At 34.7% G+C, this 15,146-nt stretch overlaps 1 protein-coding gene across 2 annotated transcripts in view; it reads left to right on the top strand.

Moving 5' to 3' along the window:
• The window catches only part of LOC101893121 (uncharacterized), a 66,537-nt gene extending 59,250 nt beyond the window's left edge, over window positions 1–7,287 (top strand). For both annotated transcript variants that reach the window (XM_005175883.3, XM_005175882.3), the window contains one exon: window positions 5,918–7,287. In XM_005175883.3, coding sequence (XP_005175940.1) covers window positions 5,920–6,966 — 1,047 coding nt within the window. In that variant the 5' untranslated portion in view covers window positions 5,918–5,919 and the 3' untranslated portion in view covers window positions 6,967–7,287. The remainder of the gene's footprint in view (window positions 1–5,917) is intronic.
• The last annotated feature ends 7,859 nt before the right edge of the window (window positions 7,288–15,146 follow it).

The following is a 15,146-nucleotide window of genomic DNA, read 5'->3' as shown; positions in this document are numbered from 1 at the left end:
TTCGGAACCCAATTCCTTTCATTTCTAGATGAAATGTTTATTTTAATAATCGAGACTCTTAGAACACATTCTTAAAAAAATCTTAAAAATTAAAACCAAATAAATAGAAACAAATAAAAGGCCCCCAAATAAATGCAGTGCTATACAATCTTTATCAAACATTATTTGCAATTGAAACACCTGTAAGATTCCCAATTACAGTATATAGTATAGTAAACTTGAAATTGTATTGAATTTATGACATTAATAAATTTGATTAGTAGCAAAATCGATTTTTTCAATATTATCGTTTATTTTAGATGCAAATTACACTTTATTATGTAGCTGATAGATGAGCAAACAAACAGGCAATACAAGTATTCGAAACGCGAAAATAATAATAAATAAACTTATTAAAAGTGAAATATTTTCTCTTTATAAATTTTAATTCAACATTTTTAATTTTGAACTAATTACTCTCAGGAGTGGACAATATCGAAATTATATAACAGAGATAAAATGATTCTCTCACCTTATAATCATTAGTTTTTGGCACACTATTGATAGTTTTTACACCGTACACCACATAGTGGTAAGGGTATTATGTTTTAGTGCATTTGTTTGTAATATGGACAAGGAAACGAGATAGACCCATAGTTGCTTTTGAGGATCTCCATAGAATCACTTTCTGAGTTGAGTTATGCGTATCAGTCCGTCTGTCCGTCTGTCCATGAATTCTTGTGAACAAAATGCAGGTCGCATTTATTATCCGATTGAGATGAAATTTTTCAAACAACATTGGTTTGGCCCAAGGACGAACCCTATTGAAATTGGAGATAATGGGTAAAAATTTAAATATAGCTCCCATATATATCTTCGTCCGATTTGCCTTTTATTGTGCACCAAACGTGTAATATCAGCCCGAATGGTATGAAATTTTGCACATACAACCAAATTCGGACTGAAAATAAGTATGCCTAATTTGATCGAAATCGGTTCAGATATAGCTATAGCTACAATATATATTGTTCATCCGATTTGTTATTTTTGTCCTCCGCAGCCGTAATATGCACTCTGTAACAACAATATTTGGGGAAATATATCAAATGCAGCTCAGAAATACCTTTGCTAAATTTTATCGAGATCGGTTCAGATTTGGATATAGCTCCCATATATAACTTCGTCCGATTTAACTTTTACTGTGCACCAATCGTCTAATATTTACCCAAATGGGATGAAATTTAGCACTTACGACCGAATTGAGTCTAGAAGCTAGTATCTCAAATTTGGTGAAGATGGGTTCAGTTATAGCAATAGCTCCGATATAAACTATTCATCCGATTTCTAGTATTTGTTACCCACAGCCGTAATATGCACTCCGTAACAACGGAGAAAAAAAAGTATGCAAAGGTTATAGTCGTGCGGGGCCGACCATGTGATACCCTACAACACTACAATATCTTAGCAGCCCCCTTATGTCCAAATCCATTTTGGATGATTTCGCTTTTGAAATTATGTCACCAGGGACTTTTGCCCAATATTTACGCTCTCCGTCGTGCTTTTAGTTGTGTGGTCCACTTTAAAGCTGAATATAATCCAATGGTCAACAAAAATGCTAGAATTCTTCGCTGTCCTTAACTCTCTTCTCAGGCGTGTCGATTGTCTTCAATTGTGTGATCGGGATTTTTTTCGGTTTTTGGTTCATTTGAACCCCTAAATATTTTACGATAAATCTCCAAAAGCAAGATACCCCTTTTTATATCCAAATTGAGACGCATCTATATCATTTGCTTCTCTACGATATTCGTCAAAGAAATCAGCATAAAAAAGCCTGAAGTTCGCCTTTTGTGTGTTTCGGATATCGCCTGTAAGTAATGCTGGTATGTTTCCACACAAAATTAGTGGTCCATTGTACCCGCTGTTCTAAACTCTAACTTTATGCGAGATTTCGTGTCCTCTGGTTTCTATTTGTGACCTTTATAACGGCTGCAAAATCAGGAAAATTTTTAGTTGTTGGTCCATTTCAACCCCTAATATATTGCGGACATCTTTGAAAACAATAGGCCTAGCCCTTCTGAGCCTAAACCTACCCTTGCGAAAATTTCCGTGAGGATCGGATAATAATTGCAATCTGTATATAATAACCCCAACCTGTGTTGTAAGGTGAAAAAAATATTACAAAATATACACTTCAATATTATAAGTCAAATTGAAAAAATCGCATGCGATAAAAAATATGAAAAAATAAAAACATGTCACGAAATACTACAAAATCTATATAAACATCATTATTGGCATATTTTTCTGCGATTTTTTTAGATTTTATACTTTTATGTCAAGAGGGCATTCTGAATTGACAAAATTTGTCAAAATCGGTCCAGTCATTCTCGAGATATAAGCATTCTAGCTAACATCCCCTTCCTTTGTATATATGCATTGTATATATTTCGCTATATATATCCGATATATTTACTATCGGCATCTACGTAACTGTTGGAATTGGAAGGCTTCTGCCCAGCCCTAAGATCTAGAGTCATGCTAACTTTCGCATCGATTGGTCTATAATTGCGACCTGTAGAGCAACTGTAAATAAGGAATTTTTTCAGTTTTTGGTCCATTTCAACCCCTAAATATTATGCGATCATCTCCAAAAGAAATAGGGTTCTATTCTGACCCTAGCCCCACCTCCATTCTAAATTTCGTGAAGATCGGGCCATAATTGCGACCTGTAGAGTGATTACAAATTAACATGGACAGACGTACGGACGGACATACATAGCCAGATCGACTCAGCTCGGCGAGATAGGAAGATCCACACATACTTTCATATGTGGGAAACCAATATTTCGAGGTGTTACATAATTTTTGGCCCAATCAAACTTATAATACCCCCAACACATAGTGTTGCAGGGTATAAATATGATATAGGGAAGCTATAAGGGTTGAAACTGTGAGTTATACAGGCTGATAAAAACACAGCTGCCTTCCAGCCAAAAAAAAAAACTCATTACAAATCGGTTAGCCAATCCTTTATTTAACATGGACCCTTCCTACGGAATAAGGAGCTCTTATCTAGTCATTAAAAATCAACAAATAACGGGTTAACTGATTTTCAGTGGCCTGCTACGAATACGGATTTTGTGCGGGTTTTAAACCAGATTTGTGGGTTTGTAAACCGGTTTGTAATAAGGATTTTTACGGAGCTCTTAATTTTAAATCGGTGATCCGTCGTTAAATGGAATTTTTCTACTAACCAACCTGAAAAATGCTTGAGGTTTGAATTTTGTATATTTTACCTCGATTTTATATAAATCATCACATTTTGAGGAAAAATTCCCCGCCTCGAAACCCCAAACAGGAAAAGCCCAAATTATTTTAACGTAATTATTCCCATGTACCCCACCAACAAAAATACCAGAATAAATAATTTTATAATTTTTATAATTTTTTTTTTATAATTTTTTTTTTTGTTTGTTATATATTAACAAGAATATAAAAAACAACAGCAACAAACAAAATAACCATAGACCAGTTTTTACGCCCCATCGGCAGTTGCCATCCAGATGTTAGACGAGCCCATCTACTCTGGCGATGGCTGCACGCGTTGTATAATCATCTAAAAATACAGTTAAATGGCAATTATTGGTATAATGAGTATAAGTATTTACCGAAAATAAAATTAAAAGAATTTTGCAATAATTGAAAACAAAACTTTAAATAATAATAACAAGTTTATGAGGGAGACTTGTGACTTGTGATATCAATTATAGGGTGAGATAAAAAACTGCAACAAAGACAAATGCCATCATTTTTAAATTTTTTTTTAAATTTTATCGAATGAAAGAATGAGAAAATGTCGGAAATAGCATTAAATTTCAGAAAAAGTTTAGATTTGTTCGAATTGGCACGCATTATGGCCTTCAAATGGAACGGAAATTTCAGACTTGTATATCTATCCCTTCATCCAATACCAAAAACATCTGCATAATTCAATTTCAGATACAAACAGAGACTTCCATATCAAAATTCGGGAATCCAGCAGAGTCCCTTCACCCAATTCGAATTTTAGGATTTCAGCTCTATTCCTTCACCCAATACCAAATTTAGTGTCATTTAGTAGTTTTCATACAAATATAAGACGCATTTTCAAACCACGGCCTAATCTCAAACCTGATACCTTCAGTAATTTAAATATCAAATTTCAAAATTTTATCTTTTTCCCTTCATCCAATACCAAATAAAGTACCATTGAGTACTTTTGGTACAATTATAGTACACATTTCCAAAACCATCTGCATATTTCAATTTCAGATACAAACAAAGACGTCAATATCAAAATTCGGGATTCCAGCACAATCCCTTCACCAAATACCCAATTTAGTACCAATTATTCTTTTTCGAACAATTATAGTACAAATCTCCAAAATCACTTCCATTTTCAGCTCTATTCCTCCACCCAATACCAAATTTAGTACTATTTAGTACTTTATAGTACGCATTTCCAAAACTATCTGAATAACTCATTTCCATTTACCAACAAAGAGCTCAATATAAAAATTGAGGATACCAGCCCTATCCCTTCACCCAATACTAGATTTAGTACTTTTCGTACAAATATAGGACATATTTCCGAACCACCGCCAAATCTCAATTCCAGATATCTACAGAGACTTAAATATTAAATTTGATGATTTCAGATCTATTCCTTCACCCAATACCAAATTTAGTACCATTTAGTACTATTTAGTACTTTTCGTACAAATATAGGAAGCATTTCCAAACCACCGCCAAATATCAATCCATGATAATATCAGTAATCTAAATGTCAAATTTTAGGATTTTCAGACTTATTTCTTCACCCAATACCAGGTTTAGTACTATTTAGTAATTTTCGTACAATTTTAGTACACATTTCCAGAACCACCTCCATATCCCGATTCCAGATACCAACAGACCCCTCAATATCAAATTTGGGAATACGAACCCTTCGCCCAATACCGTTTTTAGTCCAATTAGTACTTTTCGAAAAATTATAGTACACATTTCCAAAACCACCTCCAAATCTTAAACCCAAATACCATCAAAGACCTCAATATCAAATTTGAGAATTTTATCTCTAGCCCACCCATTTCTAAACATAATACCAATAAATACTTTTCGTACCATTATAATACACTTTTCCGATACCACTTCCATATGTCCATCCAGCACATAAACAGCTACCCTAATGCCAAATTTCAGATTTAGAACACTATCTGTTCAGCCAATACCAAATTGTACCAAATATAGTACGATTTAGGGAAGAACTCTAGTTTAGTAAAAACTTACGCATTCTTTTTTTTATTTTTTCCTGGAAGTAGATATTTGTTCCCTAATTCTGTTAAAGTATTTTTTTCTTGGGAGACGGACCCGGATAACCAGATTTTTGCGCCCGAAAGTCTGGGTTCAAGTCCCGTATCTGCAAAATCGATATGAATAATATATAATTTAAAAGCTATTAAAAATCTTTATTTAATTTAATTTGATGGGGTTCGGAAATTATATTAAAATTATCAATTTTTTGTCCCAGTTTTTTTTTAAGTCCTCCAAAAATAGGAAAATTCCCCGTTTTTGGAGTTCACGAAATATGTTTTCATTATTTTCATATTTTTCAAATGGTATATAGTTCATATCGGTTTTATAGATCCGGGTCTATATCCAGGGTATCCAGATCTGTCCCAAGAAAAAAATACTTTCCCGGGAGAGTAAATATATCTTTCTCCAAACTGACTTTTGCTTTAAACTACTCTTTTATATATAGATAGTCATAGGCAGAGAGAGAGAGAGAGAGAGTATATCTCTCTCAAAACCTTCAAACTCGTTTATTTTTTTCTCCAACAATGTTTAAATTTTGAACCAAAAAAATATTAACAATAAAATTATAATTCTCTCTTTACAGATATGACACGCCATATGACGTATTCGCTTGTGGTACTCAGCAGCTTGTTGGTGGCTGTCAATTCCCAATATAGCTATGACAAACCAGTCAAACTTATCGACGATGGTTATGCATATGCCAAACCCGCTGCCACCGGACATTTCTTTCCACCGCTGCCAACGGTAAAACCTCTACCAGCTGTGCCAGATCTTCCGCCACTACCCACAGCTCGGCCAAAGGTAACACTTACCCAACAGGCACTGTATCAGACGCATCCAACCCCGGGTCATGGTGCTCCCCACACGACTCTATTGCCGGCCACCTTCAAGCCAACGGACATTGATAAGATTGCTCAACAATATCGTCCATCATCGGCACCAACATCAACAGGTGGCACTTCGGGATATGGTGTGACGGGAAGTGGCAACGGCGGAAGCTATTCACAACCCACTGCTCCCAGCGGTGGTGGCGAAATTTTGTTGGGCACCTTTGGTCCACCAACTGGCAGTGCTGCCCTGGATCCCAATGCCCCGGCACAACAACCTTTGCGTATTCCCTTCGGCAAGACCGCCATTATTCATCCGGCCGGTACCGGTGGCGGAGAACGACCATTGAAGCAATATTCCGTAATTGAGATTATTGACAATGATATTGCCCAGAATAACCAACCCTTCTTGCCACCCTTGGTCCATGATGATTTCCGTGCTTTGATTGGTGCCACCGGCACGGGAGCGATTGCTCCCCTCACCACTGGATTCCAGTTCGAATCGAAGGCCAATTCAAATGTTGTGGCCCAACAACAACAGCAAGAGTATCACACATCGTTCCGTTCAAGCGGCCAAATTGCTTTGGGTTCTGGTGGTTTGGGTTTGGTCCGCCTACCCGATGGAAAAATCCATTTAGGTTCCGGTTCCTTGGGCTATATTAGCAATGACATGGTACGTCACAATGCCAATGAGGCCCGCACACGTTCCGAAATGGCCAGAGCGAGTGCCCTGCACTTTGGTCATGGCTCCTTGGCCCAGGCGCAGCAGCAGCAGTTTGGTGGGGCGCGCACTTTTAGATTTTAATTACAATTTTAAGTAACTGCAGATGAGAGGAGAGAATTTAAATTTAATCCGTTACGAAAAGATAACAACAACTACAGCAACAACAATAACAATAACTGAAAATGTAAACTTTTGTAAAGTAAATCGAAGAGACATCGTGCACAATGTCCTGTTTTTTATTCCTGATTTATTTTTTGTTTTTTTCTTAAGTATCGAATGCTTTTTTAAGTTTCGTTTTAACCTATGTACATATTTTTTATTATCAATATACATACATATATATCTACATTTGTTTTATCATTGCGATGTAAATAAAATAATAATTACGACAATACAAACATATGATGACGTGTTTTTAACTCGAAAATTAGAAAAGGCTACAGTGTTACCACATTTCAATGTGGATAGGTTTGTGCCTAGGATATTTTATATTTAACTATTTTTCTTAGACACAAACACACATTAGGTGGGGCATTGTTATGAATGATGTTGCCACTGGAAAAACTTTACAATTGAAAAATATTTTTGAAAAATTTAGGTCACAATTTGGGACAGCCAATTATTTTCAATTATTCAATTCAATTACACAAACTGTTTCGTGTTTTTACCCTCCACCATAGATGGAGGGTATTTAGACCCCACAAAGTATATATTTTTTTGTCCGTCCGTCTGTGGAAATCACTATAGCTTCCGAACGAAATGAAGTAGGTTGATAAAATTTTACTCAAATGTGTATTACGTCTGCAGGATTTTTGGTATTGAAAATGGGCCACGTAGGTCCACGTTTTGCTATAGCCCCCATATAACGGTACCTCCCGATATGCGGTATTTTCATGATCTTGCGACATTACTTACCGGAATTGTTTCAAAATTGGTTGAAGTCCGTATTGGATACTACAACATAAAACAGAAAATGGATCATGTAAGTCCACGTCTTCGTATAGCCCCCATATAACGCTACATCCCGATATTCGGTTTTGATAATTTTACCGACATTCTTTAACGGAATTGTTTTAAATTTCGTATTTGATGTTCGAAATAGATACTACAGAATAAAACAGAAAGTGGACCATTTAGGTCCACGCCTTCGAATAGCCCCCATATAACGGAACCTCCCGATATTCGATATTTTGATGATTTTAGCAACAGTATTTACCGGAATTCTTTCAAATTTGGTATTCGAAGTTCGTAATAGATACTACAGAATCAAACAGAAAATGGATCATGTAAGTCCACGTCTTCGTATAGCCCCCATATAACGGTACCTCCCGATATTCGGTATTTTGATGATTTTAGCGACATTACTTACCGGAATTCTTTCAAATTTGGTATTTGATGTTCGAAATGGATACTACAGCCTAAGACAAAAAATTGTCTGTGCAAGTCGACGTCTTCATATATTCCCCATATAACGGTACCAAGCGATATTCGGTGTTTTAATGATTTTAGCGACATTATTTCCCGGAATCGTTTCAAATTTGGTATTTGAAGTTCGTAATGGATACAGCCTATGACAGAAAATTGTCTGTGCAGGCCCACGTCTTCGTATAGCCCCAATATAACATATATTCGGAATTTTGATGATTTTAGATACATTATTATTAATTTTTAACGGATTTTATTTATTTATTTATTTATTTTTTTTTTTTTTTTGAAAATTGTCAAAATCGTTCCAAATGGTGGAGGGTATTTAAAGATCGGCCCGACCGAACGTACCGCTTTTTTCCTTGTTTAAATTTTAAATTTTAAATGTTGTCAGATAGTTTTTACCGGTCACTAACAAACAGTTGAAAAATGCGTGATTGAGGATAATAGAATCCAGTCGATGATAGAAATTTTCCGAGGATGTGTTCTAAACTTCTAAAATGGTACCATTTGCTATTATGTGAATGGATAGAGTTAAAAACTTGAAATTTGATACGAGAATCAAGGTTGGAAAAAAAGTTTGGTATATGAAGGTGATTTTCGAAATGTGTACTAAGTGAGCGAACTGTTCTAAACTATACTAAATGTGGAAGAATTTGTTATGCGGATTAAACTGGAATTTTAAAATGTTGTATTGGGATCCCTGTTGGTGGCAGGTTGATGATAAAAAGGTGATTTTGGAAAAATGTACTAAATAGTACTATAATTGGTACAATTTGGTATTGGGTGTACAGACAGTTTTTGAAACCTGAAATTTGGTATTAGGGTCACTGTTCATGTGTAGCCTTGACATATGTAAGTGTGTACGAAAAGTACTAAATGGTACTAAATCTGGTTTTGCTTGAAGGGATAGAAAGAAAAATGTAAAATTTGATATTTAGGTACCTCTGGGGGTCTGCGGTTGGGGTATGGAGGTGGTTTTGGAAATATGGACTATAATTGTTCGGAAAGTACTAAATAGTACTATATGTGGCTATGTTATGAAGGTGGTTATGGAAATATGTAGTATAATTGTTCGGAAAGTACTTTATAGTACTATATGTCGTACAATTTCGTGTTGGATGAACACAAAGTGCTTGAAATCTGAAATTTGGTGTTAGGGTCGCTGTTCATGTGTAGCCTTGACATATACAAGTGGTTTCGCAAACGCGTAGTATAATTGTACGAAAAGTACTAAATAGTACTACATTTGGTCTCAGTTAAAGGAATATAAATAATAAATAAAACTCTGAAATTTAATATTCAAATGGTTGTTTGTATCTGTGGTTATAGTATGGAAGTAGTTTTGGAGATGTGTGTATGTGTATAATTGTTCGAAAAGTACGAAATAATACTAACTTTGTTATTGGGTAAAGGGACAGGCCTGAATCATCAAATTTGATATTGAGGTCTATAATGGTATCTGGAATTCAGATATGGAGGTTGTTATGGAAATGTGTACTACAATTGCACGAAAAGTACTAAATAGTACAAAATTTAAAACAATTTGGTATTGAATGAACAGATAGTGCTTGAAATCTGAAATTCGGTATTTGGGTCGTTGTTCATGTGTAGCCTGGATATATGGAGATTGTTTCGGGATAATTGAACGAAAAGTACAGAATTTTACTATCTTTGATTTTGGGTGATGGGATAGAGGAAAATTTGATAATTAGATAGCTGATAATGTCTGTCTTTGAGATTTGGCGGTGGTTTGGAAATGTGTCCTATTATGTACGATTACAATTCACGATCGATTTTAACTTATATTTAGCATTAATACCTCCGACATGTTGAAACGTAAAAGTTGGTGTAACGGATCATTAGTGAAACATTTCTACATCTCAGGCATTTGAAATATTATTTATTGACTATTAAAAAAAAAGCGAAGTTCATTTTCATCCGATTGTCTCCTGTAGACCAAAAGTTCAGGTTTTAGAGTATCACCCATAACAATGTAAACCCTGCTTGTTATCGAGGATTTATGGTGCATTATGGTCAACGCCTTTTGAAACTTGTGGTTACAAAATGAGTTTCGTTAACCTTTAACTTGTGAGGTGACATATTTTATAACGTGGTGGTAAATTGTACCCCTCTAAATTTTACAGAAAAAAAAACTTTGTTAAAAATTTTATTTAATAATAATTTGTTTTTTAAAAGTAAAGTTGTATGTTAAAGTTGTATGTTGTATGTTTTAACAGGTCTCAATTTTCAGGGAAAAACTCCGTGGAATTAAGCCTGGACCGAAAGCACATAGACAAGTTTTTAAGATCGTTGGACATCATAAGACGCCTCCCTTGCAAAAACTATCAATTGATGGAGCAACGCTTACTAATGAGGCTGAATGTCTCAACCGTTTAAGATTGTTCTTTTCAAGTATTTATAATATGCCAGTACACCAACCTTCTGAAGAAGAACTCATTAACGGTTTCATTGCCAACCTTCCTCAACATAGTGTTTCATTTTCAAATGACGTGGATTCCAGAAATAGAGAAGGATGCGAAAGTCTTACAACCTTAGATGAAGTGATGGCCATTTCAGCAGCTATCAAGAATAAAAAGTCTTCCGGACTCGATGGTCTTTCGAATTTTATTATTCGCAAACTTCCCGTCAAAGCTTTCGAGTATTTAACCATTATATTTAATAATTGCATTTCTAATGGGTATTTCCCTGATTCTTGGAAAATTTCCAAGATTATTCCCATTAAGAAAAAAGCCAACAGCGAAGAAATTTCAAATCTTAGACCTATATCTTTACTTTCAAATTTGGGCAAACTTTTCGAGATAGTTATTCGGAAAAAATGGATAACGGAATATCGTTGCCATATATTCCAAATTCACAATTCGGGTTTCAGAGGGGCCATTCAACAGTTGATGCAATGACAAAATTTCATAATGATATTGTTCTAAATTTAAGGGATAAAAAATGTACTGTCGCTGTTTTTCTTGACGTAGAAAAAGCTTTTGACCATGCTTCTCATTATGGAATATTGACGAAAATGATAAACATTGGATTTAATCCTCAGATCATAAAGCTGATTAAAAGTTTTTTCACAAGAAGACAGTTTTGCGTGCAGTTTAAACACAAGTTGTCAGAGCTTTCAGATGTGAACTGTGGTGTCCCTCAGGGTTCGGTTTTAGCTCCCCATCTGTACAATATTTTTATGAGTGATTTCCCCCACGATCGTGAACACTCCAAAAGTATTTTGTATGCTGACGATTCCTTGCTATATTCGCACCACGAATCGCCTGTTGTTGCTTTGGCAGATATCTCGCAACATCTCCGCGTAGTAAATCAATATTTTGATAAATGGGGTATCAAGATAAACCCTTCAAAATGTGAAGCCATTTGCATAAGGAATGCTTCTGGGAAATGCAAACGGTTTGTTGTTCCCGAAAGTAAGACATTAAAACTTGTTTTGAATGGTACAGAAATTCCATTCAAAGACTCTGTCACATATTTAGGTATTGAGTTTAATAAACTTTTTAAATTTAATGTTCACGTGAGAAAAGTTCGAAATAAAGCTCTAAAAATCTTTAATTCTTTTCTAAAACTTTTTTGTAACAACTTTTTACCATCCAACACCAAAATTCTTTTGTACAAAACCTGCATAAGACCAATAATTAGTTATGCATTTCCAATTTGGTTCAATATATCACCGACGATAATGAAGGAACTTGAGATGCTGGAGAGAAAAATTTTAAGGTTGTGTATAGGGAAAAATTTTAGCAGTAGAAATAAAAGATATTCAAATAACTATATTTATTCCAAATCAAAGTTAAAGCGTTTTTCCACCTACGCTTTTGATATTTTGGATAAGTTTAATTTAAGATTGGAATTTCATGAAAATGCTCATATGATAGAGGCAATTAATAGTCAGAGAAACTTTGGGTTGTCAAACACACAATATCTCTCTCCTTTGGGGTTTTCAAATGAGGATCAGGCAGGCATTACCTGCTTTTATGAAAAGGCGCTCGCCGGGACTCATCGTGGGTAGCTATTGCGTACCTTTTTATTATTATTATTGTTATTTTATTGTTTTGTTCTTTTTCATATGTTTTTATTTTTAGATGTAAGTTTTAGTTTTAAGTTTTAAACCCTAGATTTAAGATTTTCTCTTTTATGTAAAAGTCCCGGGAGCAAGGGCGTCCATTAACACACCAGATGTTTACATTTTATTGTCTTTTTATTAAATGAAGCATGATGCTGTATAACTTTTCTTGACATTAGGATAATACATTATAGTCTTAAGGATTCCTTTATATTGTTTTTTTTAATTGTAATCTTATTGATAAAAAAAAGACTCAATAAAATATAACTTAACTTAACTTATAAGTAAAAAAACATGTTTTTTTTTTTAATGTAAACAAAATTTTTATTCATTGTAATAGAATAGAGAATTTTAAGAAAATGTGAAGGGAGGGTAAAATTTAACACCACCTCAGGAGTTAAAGGTTAAAGCATTTTGGAGACCACTACTAAATTACATCTTTCGATCCACAATTTACATGACATCGGATGAAGTTATGTATAGTAGCTATGGCCACGTCAGAGCCGATTATCAATAAAATCAATACAAAAACAAATAATTTATTTAAAGAGACAGGGTCACACAATGGGTCGAACACTATCGTTTGTTTTTTTTTTTTTTTTTTTTCGAACACTATCGTTTGTTTTTTACTCTGTCATGATTGAAACATCAATCAGCAAATATCAACAGAAATTTTCAAAACAGTTGTTCTTAAAACTTGGTTTTTAATCGGTTTTTGATATTCTTATTATTTATTGTTGTTGTTGTCTCGTTGAGCTTTAACAAATGACGATAAGCATCTTTAAGGTTTTTGCTGCTACTGTTTTTTTTTTGTTTTTTTGGAGTTTTTCTGTTATGTTTTTGACACTGTTTTTATACCCTACAACACTATGTGTTGGGGGTATTATAAGTTTGATTGGGCCAAAAATTATGTAACACCTCGAAATATTGGTTTCCCACATAGGAAAGTATATATGGATCTTCCTATCTCGTCGAACTGAGTCGATCTAGCTATGTATGTCCGTCCGTCCGTCTGTCCATGTTAATTTGTAATCAAGCTACAGGTTGCAATTATGGCCGATTCCCACGAAATTAAAAATAGAGGTGGGGTTAGGGTCAGAATAGAACCCTATTGTTTTTGGAGATGATCGCAAAATATTTAGGGGTTGAAATGGACCAAAAACAGAAAAAAATATTTGATTTTGCAGTTGCTCTACAGGCCACATTTATGGACCAATCGGCGCAAGGTTTTGCATGTAGTTAGAGTTTAGGACTGGGCAGAAGCGTATAAATTTGGATGGTCATTGGACCACATTTAGCGGTTAAAATGGACCATAACTTTTTTTGTAAAAAATACGAAATTTTCCACTAAACCGCTAATATTTTTTGTCCTGGCGAAATCACAAATATACGGAAATGTCACTTCTGACCGTTACATTGATGCGCATAGCCAAAATCTCGCATATATAGCAAAATATATACAAACTCATATATCAAAGAAGGGAATGTTAATTAGATCGCTGATAAGTCAAGAACCGCTAGACTGATTTTCACAATTATCATCTATTCGGAATGGCCTCTTGCCAGGAAAGGATAACATCAAAGAAAATCGCGTAAAAATGTGCCAATAAAAAAGTGAATATTTTTCGTTACATTTTTCCAATTGTTGTCATATTTTTTATCGCATGCGATTTTTTCAATTATAAATATATACTACAACTCTATTTAGAATTTAAATTCGCACCTACACATCTGGGTTTAAGTTCGTTTGATTTACATAAGCAAATAGATATCTGAACTACCATCGCCATCTATATTTCAGAACAATAGTTACTTTTTAAATCCAACCTTATTTGTTTTGTAATTCCCTCTTAGTTCTTGTCTGTGCTCAAAATATTCAGCCAACTCCATAAAATATGCACTGGTTTATTTCTCTTATTGTTGACAATAGAAAGTATATTTATCGATGACACAAACCTGACAAGTAACGTTTCTGAGACACTGATGCGTTAGTAAAATGTTCAACAAATTCAAACTGTTGACCTATGGCAATGTGAAAATGTACCCAATTTCTTTGTTTGCCAGCTTTTTTACTTTATATATATATATGTATGTATGTATATATATATATATATATAAAGTAAAAAAACTGTAAGTTCGGCCTGGTCGAACTTTGCATACCCTCCACTGTTTGCAACGATTTTGGCACTTCTCAAAAACAATCAAATCCATTAAAAATTCTGTTAAAATCCTAAAATACCGAATGTAGGCGTATATTAGGGACTATAAGACAACGTGGACCTTCTGGCTTCCATAACACGGCTTTTACATTTCTTGTTGCAGACTCGATGACGTTTTCGGCTACAACATTATCCAGTCGATAACTGGTTCGTGTCGCAATCCCTCGATGGTCGCACAACGATACAGCATGGATCCGTATTTTTATAACCCAAACCGAACTTTCCTCCCACTCTGGACTTGGCAACCTTTTGATGCAAATTCACTATATTGTCGTTATTGAGGGTTACATTGCAACCATTTTCTTCGATTGTGTTGTGTATTTGGTTCGTCAGCCGAACCACGTTCGTCATATTAACGGATCCGGACAAATTGGACATCTCTTCAGGCAGGTCACAACATCCTTATCACCCAGACGGGCCTGCTTGCATTTGTCACTTTTTTCGTGACACTCTACGTATTCCTTCAAAGTAGGTAGGTCATAATTTTCCAGTTGAGTACGGATGACAATTGGATTGACAGGGATAGT

The sequence above is a fragment of the Musca domestica genome, unplaced genomic scaffold (genome assembly GCF_030504385.1).
Source record: "Musca domestica strain aabys unplaced genomic scaffold, Musca_domestica.polishedcontigs.V.1.1 3, whole genome shotgun sequence".
NCBI lineage: Eukaryota > Metazoa > Arthropoda > Insecta > Diptera > Muscidae > Musca > Musca domestica.
This window is presented reverse-complemented; position numbering and strand designations above follow the sequence as displayed.